The sequence below is a fragment of the Hemitrygon akajei genome, unplaced genomic scaffold, assembly GCF_048418815.1.
Source record: "Hemitrygon akajei unplaced genomic scaffold, sHemAka1.3 Scf000120, whole genome shotgun sequence".
NCBI lineage: Eukaryota > Metazoa > Chordata > Chondrichthyes > Myliobatiformes > Dasyatidae > Hemitrygon > Hemitrygon akajei.
Window position 1 is genome coordinate 1,231,392 of NW_027332006.1, and position 20,702 is coordinate 1,252,093.

Sequence of the window (20,702 nt, forward strand, 5' to 3'; positions counted from 1 at the left end):
TGAGAGGTGGATCCAGGTGAGGGGGAGGTGGGAAAATGAAAATAGTGACAGAGGGTGGGAGGTGAGTGGTTGGGGCAACACGGGGCTGCAGAAATGGAATTTAATTCCATGGAGTATTAACAAAAAGGTTATAGAGTATATGGTTTAGAGATTTACCACACTGATTCCTGGAGGACGACGAAGTTTCACTGATCGTCTTCACTTAAAACAGAGGGCGGCAGATGTGTGGGGACCGAGGGGATTGAGGAAATGAGGACCGGGCAGAAACATGTGGCTGAGATGGGAGAGCAGCCGCCATCTTGTTGATGGTTAGAGGGGCTGAATGGCTTTCTCCTGCTGTTTCTCACTTGATGTTTCAGTGATCCTGTCCAGTGAGGCTGGAGGAATGTGAATAATATTATTACTTATAAAGATAGAAGTGATTTGAATGAAACCTTTTCGGGTCTGACTTGTGTATCGGATCGGGATGGGAATCGAACCCGTAACTCCGAGATCCGAGAGGTGGAGCGATGGGGACGCCAAAGGTACCGAGGGCAAAATAAAAAAATGTAGCTGGTGTAAATATGAAATAACGTGTAAAATGCGTTATCGGTATGGTTAAAATGCGGTAGGTCGGGCAGTGTGTGAGGGGCGAGGAGCAGAGTCATCGGTTCAGACGGGAGACCTTCCACCCGACAAGTTTCTCGCTCCCATTTCAAACGCAGATCTGCAGCATCTGCTGTTTACGCTTCCGAGGCCCCGCCCCCGCTCTCACAGTCTCCGGAAGGGCGGGGTTTTCGTTCCGTTCTCTGTTGAAGCGGATCGTCGGCGTGGAGCCGGTGGACCTATCGCTGTCTGCGGGGCAAATTGATCAAGTTCTCATCGGTCAATATTGTGGCGGGTCACTCGGGGTGAACGCGACCGACGATTTCCCATCGGTGAGTACTGAAGCCGATCCCGGGGGAGGGAAACCTGATGTTGTGCAGAGAGTCCCGTTAACTTCCTCGAACTGGCGGCCCCGTCCCGCTTCCTGGACACAACCTGTCGTGGTCGGTCCGGGTTATGGGACCTTCACACCGAACTGCCTGAGATGAGCCGCCGCTCAGCCCCTGGTGTTCTGGTCCCAGGAGCGGGATGAGGTGGTGATGCCGAGACTGAACCCATCCATTAAGATGTACCTGGTGAAATTTACCTCCATCACCCGGCCCGGTATCGGATCCAAACTTCACCTGGATCGACGCCTGGGGTCGATGATTGTTTTACATATTTCCAGCACACTGGAAGCGGCCGTTCGGCCCGTTGTGTTCTTGCAGACTCGAGGGTTAAGCAGAGTAATCGCACCCTCGGGAGACTCCTCCACGTGTATGAGTAGTTTCATCTTTCCCCGCTCAGACAGGACAGTGAGATCCAGATCGCACGTCCTCTCGGGGGACTGGGAAGTTAAATTCCTTCTTCTTTCCATTGCTACGACTTGCCGAAATGCTGACAGTGTTTCCCGATGTCTGGCCCTATTAATGCGAGAGTTAAGTCTTGTTCATGTTTGCCCAGCCTGTATCCCAATGCCGCAATGATATATTTCAGCAATCTCTCTTCTAAACTTTGTCTTCCTTGTGAAGTTTTGTATTGCACCTTTCTATTTATTTATTTGTTTGTTTGTTTGTTTGTTTATTTATTTATTTAGCTATTTAGTTAATTAGTTAGTTATTGTTCGCTAGGAATACCAAAGGTTTAGTTGGACACAACACGTGACAGGGTAAAAGCAGCCATTTCAATTGTAGATTCACCGTTACAAAATGGCTGCAGTGTTAATCTTTGTCATGATGGAACTCATAGCATCTGATGTTGAGTTTGTTATTTCCTTTCTCGGTTATTTTCAGTGAGCCACTTCCTCTGTTTCCAGGGTAACGGCCCGTCAGAGCTGCAGCAAGTGTTGCAGTTTTTATCGCTCTGCGGTCACCGCCTCTCAGCGTAGAGACAGTGGCCTCGGGAGCAAATGTAACAGAGTGATAGTGGGAGGAAAGGATGCTGTGAGCATTGACTGTGTGGGATGTATTACACCAGGGTCAGAATGAACTCAGAACTAACAAATTGTTTGGGGTGGGGTGGCATTTACAGTCTAGGGTGGCAATCAGTTACTATCTGTGCGTTAAAATGAAGATGGCGAAAATACTACAGTTGCAGGAAATTTAAAGTAAGGAGGTGAAAATACTGGAGACGCTCAGCAGATCGGCAGCATCTTGGACAGTTCTGGAACTGGGTCTTCCATCATTCCTCCTTTCAGAGATGTAGTCTGATGTACTGAGCTCCCAGCATTTTCTACTTTATAATTTTACATTTTGTTCCTGCTACACTGCAGGAAACATGGCAGCCAGCTGTGCTGGGCAAGATCCCACACAGCAGGAAGATTGTGATCAAATGTGCTCGGTTTAGCTGCTGGGATCAGGCTGAAGTGTATCCGCGTCCTCTTTTCAGACCGGGGAAACGGCCTGAGCACCAGCTTCGGCAGAGGGTCATTAGCTTCCAATTCCACTTTAGTTTGTGAATCGGAACTGGCAGGAACTCCACAGAAAATTGCCGGCACCAAGGCGTCTTTGTATGGGTGATGATATTGGGTTGGTGACTCTGAGGATATGGAACTGGCAATATACGGGCTTCAGTCCAGGTTGGTAATTCGACAGATGTGATCGGAATTTTCTCAGTCTGCAGTGAAGCTGAAATCCCGGGCGGTCGGGCATTGGTTATGGGGAAATCACCGTCTACACTGTCCAATAGGATATCATATCTGTCAAGTATTTTGGAGATTAGTTAAGAATGAACTAGGGCGTATTGCATCTTTTTTTGAGAAAGATAGACCGGCATGGATTAGAATAGAACTAGATAAAATAGGAGAAAATACACCAGAAGATTTTATATATAAATGGGAATCTAAATGGATACGGGAAAAGAAAGAATCTCCTATATTAAAACATTTGATTGACTTATGGAATAAGATAAATGTTGATGATGAGACAAAGAAATCTTTATTAGCAAAGAGATCTTTAATTCAAAATAGACTTATTCCTTTTACAATGGATAATCAACTTTTATATAATTGGTTTCAAAAAGGGATTAGATATATAGGAGATTGTTTTGAAGGAGGTATATTAATGTCATTTGATCAATTAATGAATAAATATAAAGTATCAAACAACACTCTTTTTTGTTACTTCCAATTAAGGACTTATTTAAGAGAAAAATTAGGTCAAACAATGTTATTGCCGAAATCTAATGAAATAGAAACTTTAATTCAAAAAGGAAAAACTAAAAAAATTATTTCTTGTATGTATAGCTTGATTCAAAAACAGACAATTAAACAAGGAGTCCATAAGTCAAGACAAAAATGGGAAAGTGACTTGAATATTAAAATTGAAGAAACAAATTGGTCAAGACTATGTCTTGATAGTGTGACAAATACAATAAATGTCCGGTTAAGATTAGTGCAATATAATTTATAACATCAATTATATAATATACCACAAAAAATAAATAAATTAAATCCAAATTTATCTGATCAGTGTTTCCGATGTAACCAAGAAATCTGTACTTTTTAACATTCTACTTGGTTTTGTTTTAAAATTCAACCTTTTTGGACAAATTTAAGAGTTTTATTGGAACAAATTATTGGAACACAACTTCCACATAATCCAATATTATTTTTATTAGGCGATATTGAAGGGATAAAATCGAAACCCAAATTGAATAAATATCAGAAAGAATTCATAAAAATTGCACTGGCTGTAGCCAAAAAGGCTATTGCAATTACTTGGAAATCGGATTCATACTTAAGTATAGATCGTTGGAAGAATGAAATTTCCAGCTGTATTCCACTTGAAAAAAATACTTATAATTTAAGAGATAAATATGAAACATTTCTGAAAATTTGGCGCCCTAATTTACAAAAGACAGGATTAAATATATAGGTGCTCCGAAGATAAAATAATTGGTTATTTGGGGAAATAAATAAATATATATACTAAAGTTATTACGAACTCCGTGGAGCATGTGGGGATCTTCCGATATCCAGGCACTCTGTCTTTCTTTCTTTCTTTCTTTTTCTTTTGTTTTCTTTTTTTTTCTATAGGGATGTTAGGGGGAGGGGCTAAGGGGAGGGGGGAAGGGTATATATTTTTTTTCTTTCTGTAAACATTTGAAAACTCAATAAAAAAAGTTTTTAAAAAAAGAACGAACTAGGGCGTTAGGTGAAGTTGGGCAGTGATGTTGTTCATCTGAACTTTGGTAAAGTCTGTAACAAGTTCCTGCATGGCAGCTGATCGGGGAGGTTCGGTCACGTGGGATTCACAGGGAGCTGGCGAGGTGGATTCACACCGGGTTCGAGAACAAGAAGGAGAGGGGGATGAATGTAGATGGTTCTAGCGAATGGAGCCCTGTGACGAGTGGGATGTGAGTGTCAGTGTTGAGACCTCTGTAATTTATTATTCATGCCATTGATTTGTATATGAATGTACATGGCTACACAGAGTATTATGTCCCGTTGTGTTCACCCTACTGTAGTAAATATATTATCAAGCTGGAGAGGGTGCAGAACAGATTGCTGAAGATGTTGCCTGGACTAGAGGGCCGAGTCATAGGAAGCTTTTGGCCGAGCTGGATCTTCATTGCAGAGGAGAATGAGGGTGACATTATAGGAGTTCATGAAATCAAGAGGGAACATAGATAATGTGGTTGGTCGTGGTATTTTACCCAGGTTTCAAGATTCAAAATTGTTTAATGTCATTCCAGTAACAAGTGTAAAGGAGAACAAAATAATTGTTACTCAGGACAGAAGAAAAAACCAAAATGATGGAGACCACAATAATAAACAAAACACAATACATGAAGTATGATAGTTTAAAAAGATTGATTGTATGTCCATAAAGTGACAGTAATCAAAGGGGTGTCTGGACATAAGAGACTGACATTGATACTTCTTCTGCATGTGACTTGCGCGTTACACGCTTGGGCGATCATGGCTCTCCACATCCAATGATCCCTCACAGCGCCAATGATATCCCGCACACTTAGATCTGTTAGCTCTTTCACGCTGTCCATATATTTCCTTCTTTGCCTTCCTCTTCCGCGTTTCCCAGGCATACGGCCTTGCAATGTAAGACATCCTATTTCTCCCTTTCTGATGACATGCCCCGGGAATTGAAGTTCCCTCTCATTTAATGTTCTCATTAAAGATCTTTTGGTGTGGGTACGTTGGAGTACTGTCTCATTAGCTACCCTGTCTCTATGTGATATTTTCAGCATTCTTCTAAAAAACACATTTCTGTTGCTTCTATGTTTCTTTGGAGTTCTGATGTTATAGTCCACATTTCGGAAGCACACAGCAAGATTGACCAGATGTAACATTTTAGTAGCCTGAGCCTTGTTGTCATAGAAATGTGTCTGTTGGTAAAAATGGGTTTCATTTTTTAGAAGTTGGTTTTGGCAATGGCAACTCTTTTTATTTCTACTTTACTTCTAGCATCTTGTGATAGAAAGCTACCGAGGTAATTAACGCTGGTCTTTTGTTCAATCTCTTTTGTTACTGACGGGCAACTTGCAGTTGGGAGTATCCTGCTCTTTTGATATTACCACATACTTATTTTTTTACAGTTAATGGTTAGACCAAAATCTGCACTTGTTTGTACTACTTTGTCCAGGAGAATTGGTAGGTGTTCTGCAGCACTTGCTATTAGAGTGGTATCGTCTGCATATCTTATATTGTTGATGGAAACATCTCCAATTTTTATCCCATCTAGGTCTTCTGTTTCTCTGAGAATCATTTCAGTATATATATTAAATAATTTCTGTGAGGCAACGCATCTCTATCTAACTTCCCTTTGAATTTTAGTCCAACTGCTTATATTATCATCATCTTTTACCGCCACCGTTTGATTACAATATGAAATTTGAAGCGATTATTTGTCCCTTCCGTCAATGTTTAGTTGAATGAGAATTTGAAATAATTTTTCATGTTGCACTTTGTCGAATGCTTTAGTGAAATCAATAAAACATAAAAATACATCATTTCGATATTCAATTGCCCTTTCTGAAAGCATTAGAAGTATGAAAATTGCATTCCTAGTTCCTCTATCCTCAATAAACCCATATTACAGTTCAGAAGTTTCTGGACTTAAATTGTTTTTAATTTGACTCAGAACAATTCTCAACAAAATCTTTGTTATGTGACTCATAAGACTGATTGTTCTATAATTTTCGCAGTCAATAGTTCCAGGAATTTCAGGCAGAGCTATAAATGCTGATTTCAAGAGATCGTCAGGCAATACACCAGGCTCATAAATGCCATTAAACTCTTCAAAATAAATATCTATGCCCGGACCTTCTGGGGCTTGTATCATTTCCACTGAAATTCCATCAGGTCCAGTGGCTTTACCTTGTTTCATGCTTTTCATTGCTTTAGTTATTTCTTCTTCGGTAATGAGGGCCAGAATTAGGGTGTTTTATATATGGGGGTTCCCTCTATTATCTCAAAAAGCTGCTCTACATACTGAATCCAACTCTCACATACTTTATCCGTTAGGATGGATCAGTCTGCTGATTCTAGGCATCCTGTAGAGGAGGTTTTCTTAATGCCAGTAATTTCCTTAAATTTTCTGGTGCATTTCTTTGCTGTTGTTAATACGGCCTTCTACTTCATTGCATTTTTTGATTTAGCCATTTTTCCTTTGCAATATTGCATAATTCTCTGGTCTGTGAGATTGATCGTATGTCCATAAAGTGATGTTAGGCACAGGATTGTCTGGACATATGAGACTGACATTGATTCTATGTCTGTAAAGTGACATTAGGCACAGGAAAGCCTGGACCTACGGAGAATGATATTGATTGTCTGTCCATAAAGTCACTACAGGCACAGGAGTGCCTAGAACTGTCAGGAAATGTTAAACCAGTAGTGGGTGGGGTGCGGAGTGTGGGTTAGTGAGTAGAGCTGTTAATCAGGCTGACTGGTTGGTGAAAATAATTGTTTTGAGCCCGATTGTCCTACCGTGGGTGTTACAGATCCACAATTCCTTTAAAGTAACACCAGAGTTGTAAAGAGAGTTTAGGACATATTGACCATTATAACGCAGGCTATTACGAAGAGGGGCCTGGATATTAATGCTAAAGTTGTAAAAGACACCGGGAATCCAAAACAAACAAAAAAAAAAACAGAATTGAGTGCAGTTCTGGCCAGCTACTTGGAGGAAAGATGTTGATAAGCGTGAAAGAGTGCAGGGAAAATTACACGGACATTGCTAGTATTTCAGGCAATAATTATAGTGATAGGTTGAACAGGTTAGAACTCGATTACCTGGAATACAGGGGAATGATGGGGTATCCTAGCAGGATTCCAACTTTTCTATGCCATTTTCCCCTACAATTAGAGGAAGGGTCCAGGAACCTAGGTGGGGAAGCCCTGCTTGAGATATAGAAATCTATGATGGTATAAATAGGGTGAATGCAGTTAGTCATTTCCCCCTCAGGTTGGGTAAAATCATGGATGTAGGGCAAAAGGTGACACATTTAAGGGTAATCTGAGGGAGAACTACTTCACTCAGAGGGTGGAGCGAATGCGGAACAAGTTCCCAGCAGATGTAAGAGATAAAGGTTCAGTTGTGGTGTTTGAGAGATGTGTGGGGAGGTACATGGATGAGGGAGGTATAGAGGGCTGTGGTCTGGGTGCAGGGGGATGGAACCACACTGAACATGGCACGGACTGGATGGACTTTAACAACCCCGTGTCTGTGCTGTAAGGGCTCTGTGAGTCTCAATTGAAACTTCTACACATAATCGACATTTATTGCAGACTGGTCATAGAAAACATAGAAAATAGGTGCAGGAGTATGTCATTCAGCCCTTCGAGCCTGCATCACCATTCAGTATGATCATGGCAGATCATCCAACTCAGAACCCTGTACTTGCTTTATCTCCATCCCTTCAGCCACTAGGGCCATATCTAATTTATATTATATCTAACTTATAGGTCGTATCCAACACTGCGATTTATTTTGGACCAGCGTCTGCACTGCTGAGAGCTCTGTAGAGCTGGAACCACATTGAGATTTACTGAATGCACCTAGGGGTAAAAACAACCACTGGAATTTCAGTATCACCATTACAAAATGGATGAATGTTCAGTTCATCTTTGTCACAATGAAACCGAGAACGTGTCACACCGAGTTTGTTATTTCCCCGCTCGGTTATCTTTGCGACCCACTTCCTCTGTCACCAGGGCAACAGCTCACCAGAGCTGCAGAGAGTGTTGAACACGTTTATCGCTCTCTGGTTGCTGACTCTCAGCGGAGAGAGAGTGGCCTCAGATACGAGGATGCTTTGAGCATTTACTGTCCGGGATGGAATGAAGAAGATTGTAGGAATTGTATTTATGCGATTCTGTTCTGGGGGTCAAACATCTTGCAGTTAGTCATCATTTCTGCATCAAAAGAAACAAAATGAAATCTCCTGCACTGAGTTTCCAGTGCTATATTTTCAATTTTATATTTAAAACATTTTGTTCCTGTTACACGACGGGGAAATTGGCTGCTAATTGACCTGGGCTACACCGCACTCAACAATAAAATAATGAACAAATATGCTCATTGTAACTGTGGAGACAAGTTGAAGTGTATCAGCACCCTCTTTGCGACCCAATGCCCATGCTTTTCGTCTGATCCCCGTCCAGACAAAGGATCATCGGGCTCCAGTTCTGTCATGGGTTGGTGTGGGAGTGTAAGTTTTTGAACTGGGCTTAGCTGAGACACTGCCGCATATTACCGCCAGCAAAGAGCCCTGGGAGAGCTGGTGCTTGCGATACAATCTTGGGATGGGAGCTCCAGGAATATGGGACTGTCAGTGTCTGGGCTTCGGTCTACTTTGGTGCTTTTACAGAAGCGGCTCGATGTTCCTCCTTCCGCAATGAAGCAGACGTTTCCGGGGGCTGGATATTGGTAGTGTGAATCTCAGTGTGAGATGTGGAAAAGATGTGCGAGGCTCTCGGTGTGGGCTGTGACCTTCTGAGGTTGGATCCTGGGTTACCACACATGTCTTGACCCAGATTAAATGAATCAGGGAATCAAGTTTTCCGGGTTTATGAGCTGTTAAGCCAGTATTTCTGTTCTGTGCTCAGATGTTTGGTTCTGAAGTCTCTTTGGAAGCAAAGCAGAGAATGAGTTCCCATTCCATCCCTCACAGGGAGAGGCTGTGATTAAATACGCTGTTTTGTGTTTGCACCAGTAGAAATAGACCGGGGTTTCAGAATTCAATTCACATTTGGAGATTCCCCCTCACTGTCACCTGTCTATCTGCCAGTGGGCAGATACTCAAACAGAAACTCAAGATGCTGAAGACGGAACAGAACATGGAACAGTACATCACCGGAACAGGCCCTTCAGCCACAATGGTGTGCCAAACCAGCAGAAAAGTAAATCAACCCCCTGCCACAAAATCTAGGGTTGGTGGGGGGGGGGAGGGTTGAAGTTAGGGTGGGGGTGATTATTTACCAACTGAATAACAAGTCTGGATGCAGTGGGAGTGGAGAGGGTGTCTGGATTAGACGGAGAGTGTGGGATCTGAGAGTGCTGCCTCAGAATAAAGAAGCATCACTTTAAAACTGAGATGAGAGACATTACTTCAGCCAAAGGTTGTTTGATCTGTGGAATTTGTCACCACAAACAGTGGTGGAGGCTCTCGTTGGGTATATTCATGTTCTGGATTGCTAAGTAGGTTGAGAATTATAGCAGAAAGCAAGAATATAAAAACAGAGAACCACAACTCCTCTTGACAATTCATACAAAAAAAGACTGGAAATGTTCTATTTATAGAAGAGAAAAAAACACAAAACTAACCTAAAACAAAAAAAAAGGACTGGGCAGTCCATTTGAGGACAAGATTACAAAAAAAGAAGAAAACGTCCTTCTGGTCAAATCTGAAACTTCACCGAGGGAGCAAGAAAAGAAATTAGATTGTATGAAAATATTGAATAAAAGGTAGCTAGGTTTGTTCAAATTTGAAAGATGTATCGAACGTCCGACTTCTAATTTTCTCCAAGTTTAAACAAAACATAATGGAGGAGAGCCTGAAAAAAGCAGTAGGTGGATTAGGATCCTTCCAATGCAACAAAATAGCTCTCCTAACCAATAAATTTGAAAAGGCTATCACATTTACCATCTATAGAAATCTTCGAACCAGGGAAGAAAAAATCCGTCTCTGCTTCCATTTCCTTTTCATTTATTACCACAGAGTTAACAGGACTGGCTGGTTTTCTTAATATTGAGCAAGAAGCCAGCTTTCCACTTTCATTAGAAGCTTCTTCAGATCCTCCTCACTTTCAGCCATTAGAATAGTATCACATGCATATCTGAATTTATTAATATTCTGTCTGGTAATTTTGACTGCAACATTTTGAGTCCTCTCGACCAGCATTCCTCATATGTTCAGTATATAGATTAAATAAGCAGGGTGAGGGGGCGTCACGTGATGACGTAGGGTCGAGACGTTGGGAGTCCAGCTCCCTCGTAAAAAGTAATGAAATAGGGTTTAAATGAAGAAGAGTTAATAAATACCTCTATAAGCAACTCAAGATTATTTTTGGATATGGCTCCTAAACCGAAACAGAAGAAAGTTACTACTTCGAAGACTGCGCAAATCGGCGGGGAAAAAAGGCCTAACCGTCTCGGCGAAGCCTCGGACTCAAGTTGGATCTCCTCCCGGCGAAGTGCATGGCAGTTCTGATGATGCGGGACAGGAAGTTGCAGCAATGTCGGCGGTCTCTGAGAAGAAACGGCAAGAACAACGCATGCGCGAAGAAACAAGCATGAATGAACAGATATTAACAAAACTACAAATCCCAATTACGGCTGGAAGTGAAATTGGATGTGGATTGGAAGTAGAAACAGACTCTTTGGGAAATTCAGAGGATGAAGAAGAGGAAAAGAAGGAGGAGATTAAAGGAGACATAAAAGATATCCTGATATATATGATGAATGAATTAAAAGCTATAAGAACAGATATAAGAAGGATGCAGACTACACTCGATAATGTGGTGGAAAAACAAAAGAAGATGGATAATAAAGTTAAAGAAATGGAAGAAAACACTGAAAGAATAGATAAGATAGAAGACAATAATCTTGCCTGGACAATAGAAAGAAAACGGATGTTGGAAAAAATAGATGCGCTTGAAAACTCTAGTAGACGAAATAATATTAAAATTGTTGGTCTTATGGAAGGTACAGAGGGTGAAAATCCAATAAAATTCTTTCAAGAATGGATTCCGAAAATTTTGGAAATGAAAGATGGAAGCCAAGTAATTGAAATTTAAAGAGCACACAGAGCTTTAAGACCAAGACCTCAGCAAGATCCAAATCCAAGATCAATTTTGATAAAATGCTTAAGGTACCAAGATAAAGAAATGATCTTGAAGGCAGCTACTCAAGGTGCTAAAAAGAGAAATGGGCCATTGATAATAGAAGGGAAAAGAGTTTTTAAAAATCCAGACATAAGTTACGATCTTCTGAAGAGGCGGAAGGAATTTAATCCAGTGAAAAAATCTTTATGGGAAAAGGGCTATAAATTTTTATTGAGCTACCCAGCAAAATTGATAATTTTCCTGGATAACAAAGAAAGAAGATTTTTCGTTGACTACCGGAAAGCGGAGAAATTTGTACAAGAATTACCTGATGTCCAGGAAGAGGACTAAAGAATTATAGAAATGAAGTGGACTAATGATGAAGACTGAAATAAGGTTGGACTTGACGGACATTTATAAGGAAAACAAAAATAGTTGAGTATTAATTGGGAGTAGAGACATTAATTATTTTTTTTTCTTCACTAACATTTTTTTTGCGGGGGAGCTGGAGGAGCTCCTGATCGATGGCTGCGAGTTTCACGTGTACAATCATGGCGATTGCCATGACCTGTAAAATGGGGGGGGGGGTAATGTTGTGTTCTTTTTATTCGCAACGTTAATGGGGGATATTTTGTTTTTTTTTCCCTTATATATTAGTTACCTTTTTTCTATTTTTCTTTTTTGTCTGGATGGTTGGGAAGAGACTCATAGCAACATGGAGAATTTCAAAGAGTTCCCAAGGTATTATGAATGATTAATTTACTTAGTTTTTTAAGTTTTAATGTTAATGGACTTAATGGACCTGTGAAAAGAAAAAGAGTTTTAACATATATTAAGAAAATGAAAGGAGATACAGCTGTTTTAAAAGAAACACATTTAACAGAAACAGAACATAAGAAATTAAAGAGAGATTGGGTTGGAAATGTCATTGCAGCTTCATTTAATTCAAAATCGAGAGGAGTTGCAATTTTGGTTAATAAAACTTTACCAATTAAAATACAAAATGTAGTAATTGATTCTGCGGGGAGATATGTGATTATACATTGTCAATTTTTTTCAGAATTATGGACTTTTATGAACATTTATGCACCAAATGAAAATGATGCAAAATTCATACAAGAATGTTTTTTGAACTTGACTGATGCACATGATAAAATATTAATAGGTGGAGAGTTTAATTTTTGTTTAGATCCAGTTTTGGATAGGTCAAATAAAGTTGCTACAAAATCAAAAGTAATAAAACTAACTTTATCATTAATGAAAGATTTAAACCTGATTGATATATGGAGAAAAATTAATCCATGAGAAAGTGATTATTCATTTTATTCAAATAGACATAAAACTTACTCAAGGATTGATTTTTTTATTATCAAAACATATTGAGGATAGAGTGAAAAGTGTGGAATATAAAGCAAGAATACTGTCAGATCATTCCCCCTTGATAATGACAATGATAATGATGGATAAGGAGGAATCGATCTATAGATGGAGATTTAATTCAATTTTATTAAAACATAAAGATTTTTGTGATTTTATGAAAAAACAGATTCAATTTTTTTTGGATACAAATTTACATTCAGTTGAGGATAAAATTATTATGGGAAGCGATGAAAGCATATTTAAGGGGTCAGATTATAAGTTATACATCTAAAATTAAGAAGGAATACATGGCAGAAATAGATCAATTGGAGAAAGATATCATAAAGTTAGAAAAAGAATCTCAAAGATATATGACAGAAGAAAAACGAAGACAACTTGTTAATAAAAAACTACAATATAATACACTCCAGACATATCGTACAGAAAAAGTAATTATGAGAACTAAACAGAAATATTACGAATTAGGTGAAAGATCACATAAGATTCTTGCTTGGCAGTTGAAAACAGAACAGGCTTTTAAAACAATAAATGCAATTAGAACAAGTGTAATTAAGGTTACTTATAAGCCTTTAGAAATTAATGAAACTTTAAAAAAAATTTATACTGAACTATATCAATCAGAATCACAAAATAAGACTGCTGAGATAGATAAATTTTTATCACAAATAACCCTTCCAAAATTAAATTTGGAAGAACGAAGGATTAGATATGCCCTTTACATTAAAAGAGGTTGAAGAATGATAACTTTATGATCACTTCAGAGTAATAAATCCCCAAGAGAAAATGGTTTTCCTCCTGAATTTTATAAAACACTTAAAGATTTATTAATTCCTCCTTTTATGGAATTAATATATCAAGTGGAAAAATGCATAAACTCACACAATCTTTTTTAACAGCGATCATAAGTGTATTGCCAAAAAAAAGATCCTTTAAAACCAACATCATATAGGCCTATTTCTTTGTTGAATACAGATTATAAAATAATAGCAAACATTTTATCTAATAGAATATCTAAATATTTACCAAAATTAATACATATGGATCAAACAGGTTTTATTAAAAACAGACAATCAATGGATAATATAACCCAGTTACTTCGTATCATTCATTTGGCACAAAAAAAGAGAGGAAATGAGTGTGGCAGTTGCTTTGGATGCAGAAAAAGCATTTGATAGATTGGAATGGGATTTTTTATTTAAGGTATTGGAAAAATATGAGTTTGGAAAAATATGAGTTAGGAAAATCTTTTACACAATGGATTAAAACCTTAAATACTAATCATCAAGCTAAAGTAGTTACAAATGGTCAGATTTCAACACCATTTTGCTTAACGAGGTCAACTAGACCAGGCTGCCCATTATCACCTGCTTTATTTGTATTGGCAAAAGAACCATTAGCTGAATTAATCAGAACAGATTCAGACATTGGGGGCTTTAGCGTTAATCAAGAAGAATATAAGATTAATTTATTTGCTGATGATGTTTTGATTTATTTAACAAACCCATTGCAATCTTTGCAAAGATTATCTTTTAGATTGGAAGAATATGGGAAAGTATCAGGGTATAAAGTAAATTGGGATAAAAGTGAAATTTTACCCCTTACCAAAGGAAATTATAATCAATGTTGATTAGTAACTCAATTTCGATGGTCAATGAATGGGATAAAATATTTAGGTATTAGAGTTGATAATGATGTAAAAAATTTATATAAACAAAATTATTTGCCATTATTAAAAAAAAGAGGATCTTGATAAATGGATGATGTTACCAATAACATTAATAGGTAGAGTTAATGCTGTAAAAATGAATATATTTCCTAGATTGCAATATTTATTCCAAACTTTACCAATACAATTACCTCAGAAGTTTTTTCAAGAACTGAATAAATATGTAAGGAAATTTCTTTGGAAAGGAAAGATGTCAAGAATATCATTGGAAAAGTTGACATGTAAATTTGATTTAGGAGGGTTACAACTTCCAAATTTTAAGAATTATTATAAAGCAAATCAACTTAGATTGATTGCATCTTTTTTTTTTGATGAAAAAAAAACCCGGCATGGATTAGAATAGAATTAGATAAGATAGGAGAAAACATACCAGAAGATTTTATATATAAATGGGAATCCAAATGGATACGGGAAAAAACAGAATCTCCTATATTAAGACACTTGATTGATTTATGGAATAAGGTAAATATGGATGATGAGATAAAGAAATCTTTATTAGCAAAAAGAACTTTAATTCAAAATAGGCTTATTCCTTTTACAATGGATAATAAACATTTATATAATTGGTTCCAAAAGGCGATTAAATATATAGCTGAACGTTTTGAAGGAGGTATATTGATGTCGTTTGATCAATTAAAAAATAAATATAAAATATCAAACAACACTCTTTTCTGTTATTTTCAATTAAAGGCTTATTTACAAGAAAAGCTGGGTCAAACAATGTTGATGCCAAAACCTAGTGAAATAGAAATATTAATTCAAAAAGGAAAAATTAAAAAAATTACATCTTGTATGTACAATTTGATTTAAGAACGGACAATTAAATCAGGAATTCATAAATCAAGACATAAATGGGAATCTGATTTGAATGTTAAAATAGATGGAAAAAGTTGGTCAAGATTATGTTCTGATAGTATGATAAATACAATAATTGTTCGACTTAGATAAATACAATATAATTTTTACATCAATTATATATAACACCACAGAGAATAAGTAGATTAAATTCAAATATGTCTGACCAATGTTTTCGATGTAATCAAGAAATTGGTACTTTTTTACATTCTACTTGGTCTTGTTTTAAAATTCAACCATTTTGGATAAATCTGAGACTTTTATTGGAACAAATTACTGGAGTACAACTCCCACATAGTCCAATATTATTTTTATTAGGAGATATTGAAGGGACAATACCAAAACTTAAATTGAATAAGAATCAGAAAAAATTTATAAACATTGCATTGGCAGTAGCCAAAAAAGTTATCGCAGTTACTTGGAAATCTGATTTATATTTAGCTATGGATCATTGGCATAATGAAATATATAGTTGTATTCCACTTGAAAAAATTACATATAATCTAAGAAATTAATATGATATATTTTTGAAAATTTGGCTCCCATACCTACGAAAGATGGGATTAAATACATAGGTCCTTTGAAGATAAAATTATAAAGTAATTGGGGAAAGTAAAAATAAATATTAAAATTATTTTGAACTCCATGGAGCATGTGGGGATCCTCCGATATCCAGGCAATCTTTCTCTTCTTTCTTTTTTTTTCTTTCTTTAGATAAGGGTTAAGGGGGGGAGGGTTAATATTATTTTTCTTTTTCTTACTATTTTATCATCACATTTATTCTTTGTAATTTTCTAAACATTTAATAAATAAATAAATTGGAAAAACAAACAAACAAGGTGACAGTATGCAGCCTGGTCATACTCCTTGCCAAATCTTGAACCAGTTTGTTGTTCTGTGTTGTTCTAACTGTTGCTTCTTGATCTTTGTACAAGTTTCTCATAAGGCAGAACAGATGTCCAGGTATTCCCATTTCTTTAAGGATTTGCCATAGTTTATTATGGACCACACTGCTGAAGACTTTAGAGTAGTCAATAAAACATAGATAAATACTTTTCTGAAATTCTCGCGATTTCTCCATTATCCAGCGTAGGTTAGCAATTTGGTCTCTGGTGCTTCTGCCTCTTTTAAAAGCAGCTTCTATCTGGCAGTTTGTGTTCCATATATTGCTCGGGTCTTGCTTGCACAATCTTTAGCATTACCTTTCTAGCACGTGAAAACTTTCGGTAATTTGAACAACACTTTACATTTCCGTTCTTCGGTATTGGGATAAAAACGGATCTTAATCCAGCCTAAAAGTCATTGTTGTTTATATTTTCCCAGATCTGCTGGAAAATTGCATGCAACATTTTTACAGCATCACCTTTTAGAATTTTTAACAATTTTACTGAAATCCTGTCACATCCTGCAGCCTTATTATTGGCAATGCTTTCTATCACCCATTCGACTTCACTTTCCAGAATGCTTGGCTCTAGATCGATGAGGGAGTCATTGCAGGTGTCTTCGCTGTCGGATCTTTCTGCAATTCTTCTGTGTGTTCCTGCCGTTTCCCTTTGATGTCCTTTGCTTCTGTAAGGTCCTTCCCTTCTTTGTCTCTACCTATGCTCATGTTACATGAAATGTTCCTTTGATTTCTCTAATCTCCTGCAACAGATCTCTTCTTTTTTTCCAATTCTTTTGGCTTCTTCAGCTTCAGTGCATCGCTCCTTTAAGTAAGTTTCCTTATATTTCCTTGCTATCTTCTTGAAATTTGTGTTCAGTTGGAGGTCTTTGTACCAATCTCCATTTACTCCCTGGAATGTCGGAGAGTGAGCAGTGACCTTACAAAAGTGTTTTAAATTTGAAGGACAGTGCAACTGAATCATACTTTTTTATTTGTGTAATTCAGGTCATTGCCAGCAGGTGGGGCTTGCTTCCACCCGGACGTCAGACAAGCAGACGGTAATCAACCAACAACAGAGTCAGAATGGACACAGGTATGCTCACTGGCCTCTTTCTCATTAAAACTCTGTCATCATGGTACACGTGTAGTCAAATCGTCAATAATTCAGAGGGATAAACTTGGGCGATAAAGGGGCAGAGATAAAGTACCATCAAACGGGGTCATTGTTCCAACTGGTAAAGCGTCCATGAGCATTGGAACAATTCACCAGGTCCAGCGCGGGGACCTAACGAGGGGAATGGTCGAATCACTCCCCTCACCACACAAATCTTCACCTGAGTGAAAGGAGAAGGAGCCCCTGAATAAGGTGGCTGTGGGTAAAACTTAGACAGGAATACAACAACGGGCAATGTAACAGTCGAGGGAACAGATAGGATTTCCGTCAGCATTTGGTATGCCCTGATGTGGGAAATGCCTCCGACAGCCATTGAGAGAAACAGATGTTGTTTTATGTTTGGAAGGGCAATGTTGAATTCTCCCCAGATTAACGGGTTGTTGCACAATGGAGGTGAGGGGAGTTCCCGGTGTCTGTTTTCTGTGGCCGAGTTAAAGAATGTTATATTGAGGGAGGACGGGCTGGGTGCAGGAGACAGTTAACAAGTGAAGTTGTACACAGGGAATCTGGGGGGGGGGGCGGGGGCACTACTGAAGCAATGAAATGTCCTTGGGGAATAGGATTAAAGTAAAACAAAATAATAAGTGGAGAGGACACCATACAAAATGCTGGAGGAACTCAGCTGGTCATGAAGCATCTACAGAGAAAAAATAACCTTCAACGTTTCGGGCTGAGAATCTGTAAATTGATTTCAAAGTCGTCTTGGGTACATAAAATGGAGTCAGCACTAGAGGAGCGTTGTTCTAGCTGAAGGTCTGCGACCAGTCGTGTTAGCAAGGATCACTGTTTCGCCATGTGTCGTGTGTGTGAATCAAATAGGTTAATCATATGATATACTGGGTGGACTTATTCGTTGATTTACAGAGTTGGAGGAGTTGAATAAATTTGGGACTGTTGTCAACGTGTTCAGCATCCAGTTAGAAATAGGAACAGAGAGTCACCAAGTACAGATAATTCAGGTAAATGTGAGAAGCTGCATTTTGAGAAATCAAATTCGCGAGCAATGTGCACAGTGAATGTTGGGAGCCCTGGATCACTAGTCACATCAAAGGCCTCCTAAACCAGAAGAAGAGGGCCTTTAAAGATGGTGATCGGTTGGAGCTAAAAAGAGTTCAGAAGGAACTCAGAGTACAGATAAGGGGGGCAAAGGAGCAATATAGGAGGAAGCTAGAACAAAAGCTGCAGAAAAAAAGCATGAAGGAGGTGTGGGATGGGATGAAGATCATCACCGGATGCGGTGCAAAGCGGGGGGCAAACATAAGTGGAGATGTGGAGAAAGCGAACCAGCTGAACAACTTCTTCAATAGGTTCGACAGCACAATCTCATCCTCACCGCAGAACTCCACACCAGGCTTACTTCCCTCACAGGAAAATAGCCACTCACAGGAGACCTTGCCCACGCCCAGGATTACGGCTGCACAGGTGGAAGGTCAACTGAGGAAGATCTGTACCAGCAAGGCGGCTGGACCGGATGGAGTTTCCCCACGATTACTGAGGGCCTGTGCGACTGAGCTGGGAGAACCACTACAGCGCATCTTCAACATGAGCCTGGAGTAGAGAAGAGTACCCAGACAGTGGAAAACATCCTGTATTGTCCCGGTACCGAAGAAACCACAACCAAAGGAGTTGAATGACTTCAGACCTGTTGCCTTGACGTCGCACGTGATGAAGACCATGGAGCGGCTGATATTACAGAATCTGAGGCCACAAACCAGGCACGCCCGGGATCCTCTTCAGTTTGCGTATAAGGAGAAGGTGGGAGTGGAGGATGCTATCACGTATTTGCTGCACAAATCCCTCTCTCACCTAGATGGGGTCAGTGGTGCTGTGAGGATTACATACCTGGACTTCTCTAGTGCCTTTAACACCATCCAGCCCAAGATCTTAAAGCACAAACTAACGGAGATGGGAGTAGACTCTCACATGGTGGATTGGATAGTGGACTACTTGACAGATAGACCTCAGTATGTGCGGTTGGGAGACTGTAGGTCTGACACAGTGGTAAGCAGCACAGGAGCGCCGCAGGGGACCGTGCTCTCTCCGGTCCTGTTCACCCTGTACACATCAGACTTCCAATATAACTCAGAGTCCTGCCATGTGCAGAAGTTCGCTGATGACACGGCCATAGTGGGGTGTGTCAGGAATGGACAGGAGGAGGAGTATAGGAAACTGATACAGGACTTTGTGATATGGTGCAACTCAAACTCCCTGCGTCTCAATATCACCAAGACCAAGGAGATGGTGGTGGACTTTAGGAGATCTAGGCCTCAAATGGAGCCAGTGATCATTAATGGAGAATGTGTGGAGCAAGTTAAGACCTACAAGTATCTGGGAGTACAGTTAGACGAGAAGCTAGACTGGACTGCCAACACAGATGCCTTGCGCAGGAAGGCACAGAGTCGACTGTACTTCCTTAGAAGGTTGGCGTCATTCAATGTCTGTAGTGAGATGCTGAAGATGTTCTATAGGTCAGTTGTGGAGAGCGCCCTCTTCTTTGTGGTGGCGTGTTGGGGAGGCAGCATTAAGAAGAGGGACGCCTCACGTCTTAATAAGCTGGTAAGGAAGGCGGGCTCTGTCGTGGGCAAAGTACTGGAGAGTATAACATCGGTAGCTGAGCGAAGGGCGCTGAGTAGGCTACTGTCAATTATGGAAAACCCTGAACATCCTCTACATAGCACCATCCAGAGACAGAGAAGCAGTTTCAGCGACAGGTTGCTATCGATGCAATGCTCCTCAGACAGGATGAAGAGGTCAATACTCCCCAATGCCATTAGGCTTTACAATTCAACCGCCAGGAGTAAGATATGTTAAAGTGCCGGGGGTTGATTGTATTTAATGTATTTAAGTAAACTACGTAAGAACTTTTTTAAAGCTATTATTAATGCTTTTTGAGAGAGTGATTTAGATGCATATCATATTTTTACTGAGTTAAGTATTGTATGTAATTAGTTTTGCTACAACAAGTGTATGGGACATTGGAAAAAATTTTGAATTTCCCCATGGGGATGAATAAAGTATCTATCTATCTATCTATCTGATAATAAGATCGATGTACTGTTGGGTCTTGTGATGGGTATGCATAGCTCCCTGAAGGTGGCAACACAATTGGTAGTGTGCTAACGATGAGTTGAGGTATTTTTTAACGTTAGACTGTAACTGGATACACGTTGGTTAAGAGACCATTTCAGTATTGTGCACAAATCGAGAATGATGTGGAGGGTCTGTACAGGGTGCAGACGAGTTTCACCACAAAAACCTGAGGTAACAGGTTTAAGTTTAGATGGTAAAGTTTAAAGGGGATTTAGGATGCATGTTTTCCACAGAGAGTGATCGG

The 20,702-nt window shown here is 39.1% G+C and overlaps 1 protein-coding gene across 2 annotated transcripts in view; it reads left to right on the forward strand.

Annotated features, from left to right (window-relative positions):
• Positions 1–790: 790 nt before the first annotated feature.
• The window catches only part of LOC140723595 (NACHT, LRR and PYD domains-containing protein 3-like), a 36,604-nt gene continuing 16,692 nt past the window's right edge, over positions 791–20,702 (forward strand). For both annotated transcript variants that reach the window (XR_012097931.1, XM_073038162.1), the window contains exons 1-2: positions 791–917; positions 17,200–17,287. Coding sequence is in view for 1 of the 2 variants with exons in the window: in XM_073038162.1 (XP_072894263.1) it covers positions 17,278–17,287 (10 nt within the window). In the remaining variant the exon portion in view is untranslated. The remainder of the gene's footprint in view (positions 918–17,199; positions 17,288–20,702) is intronic.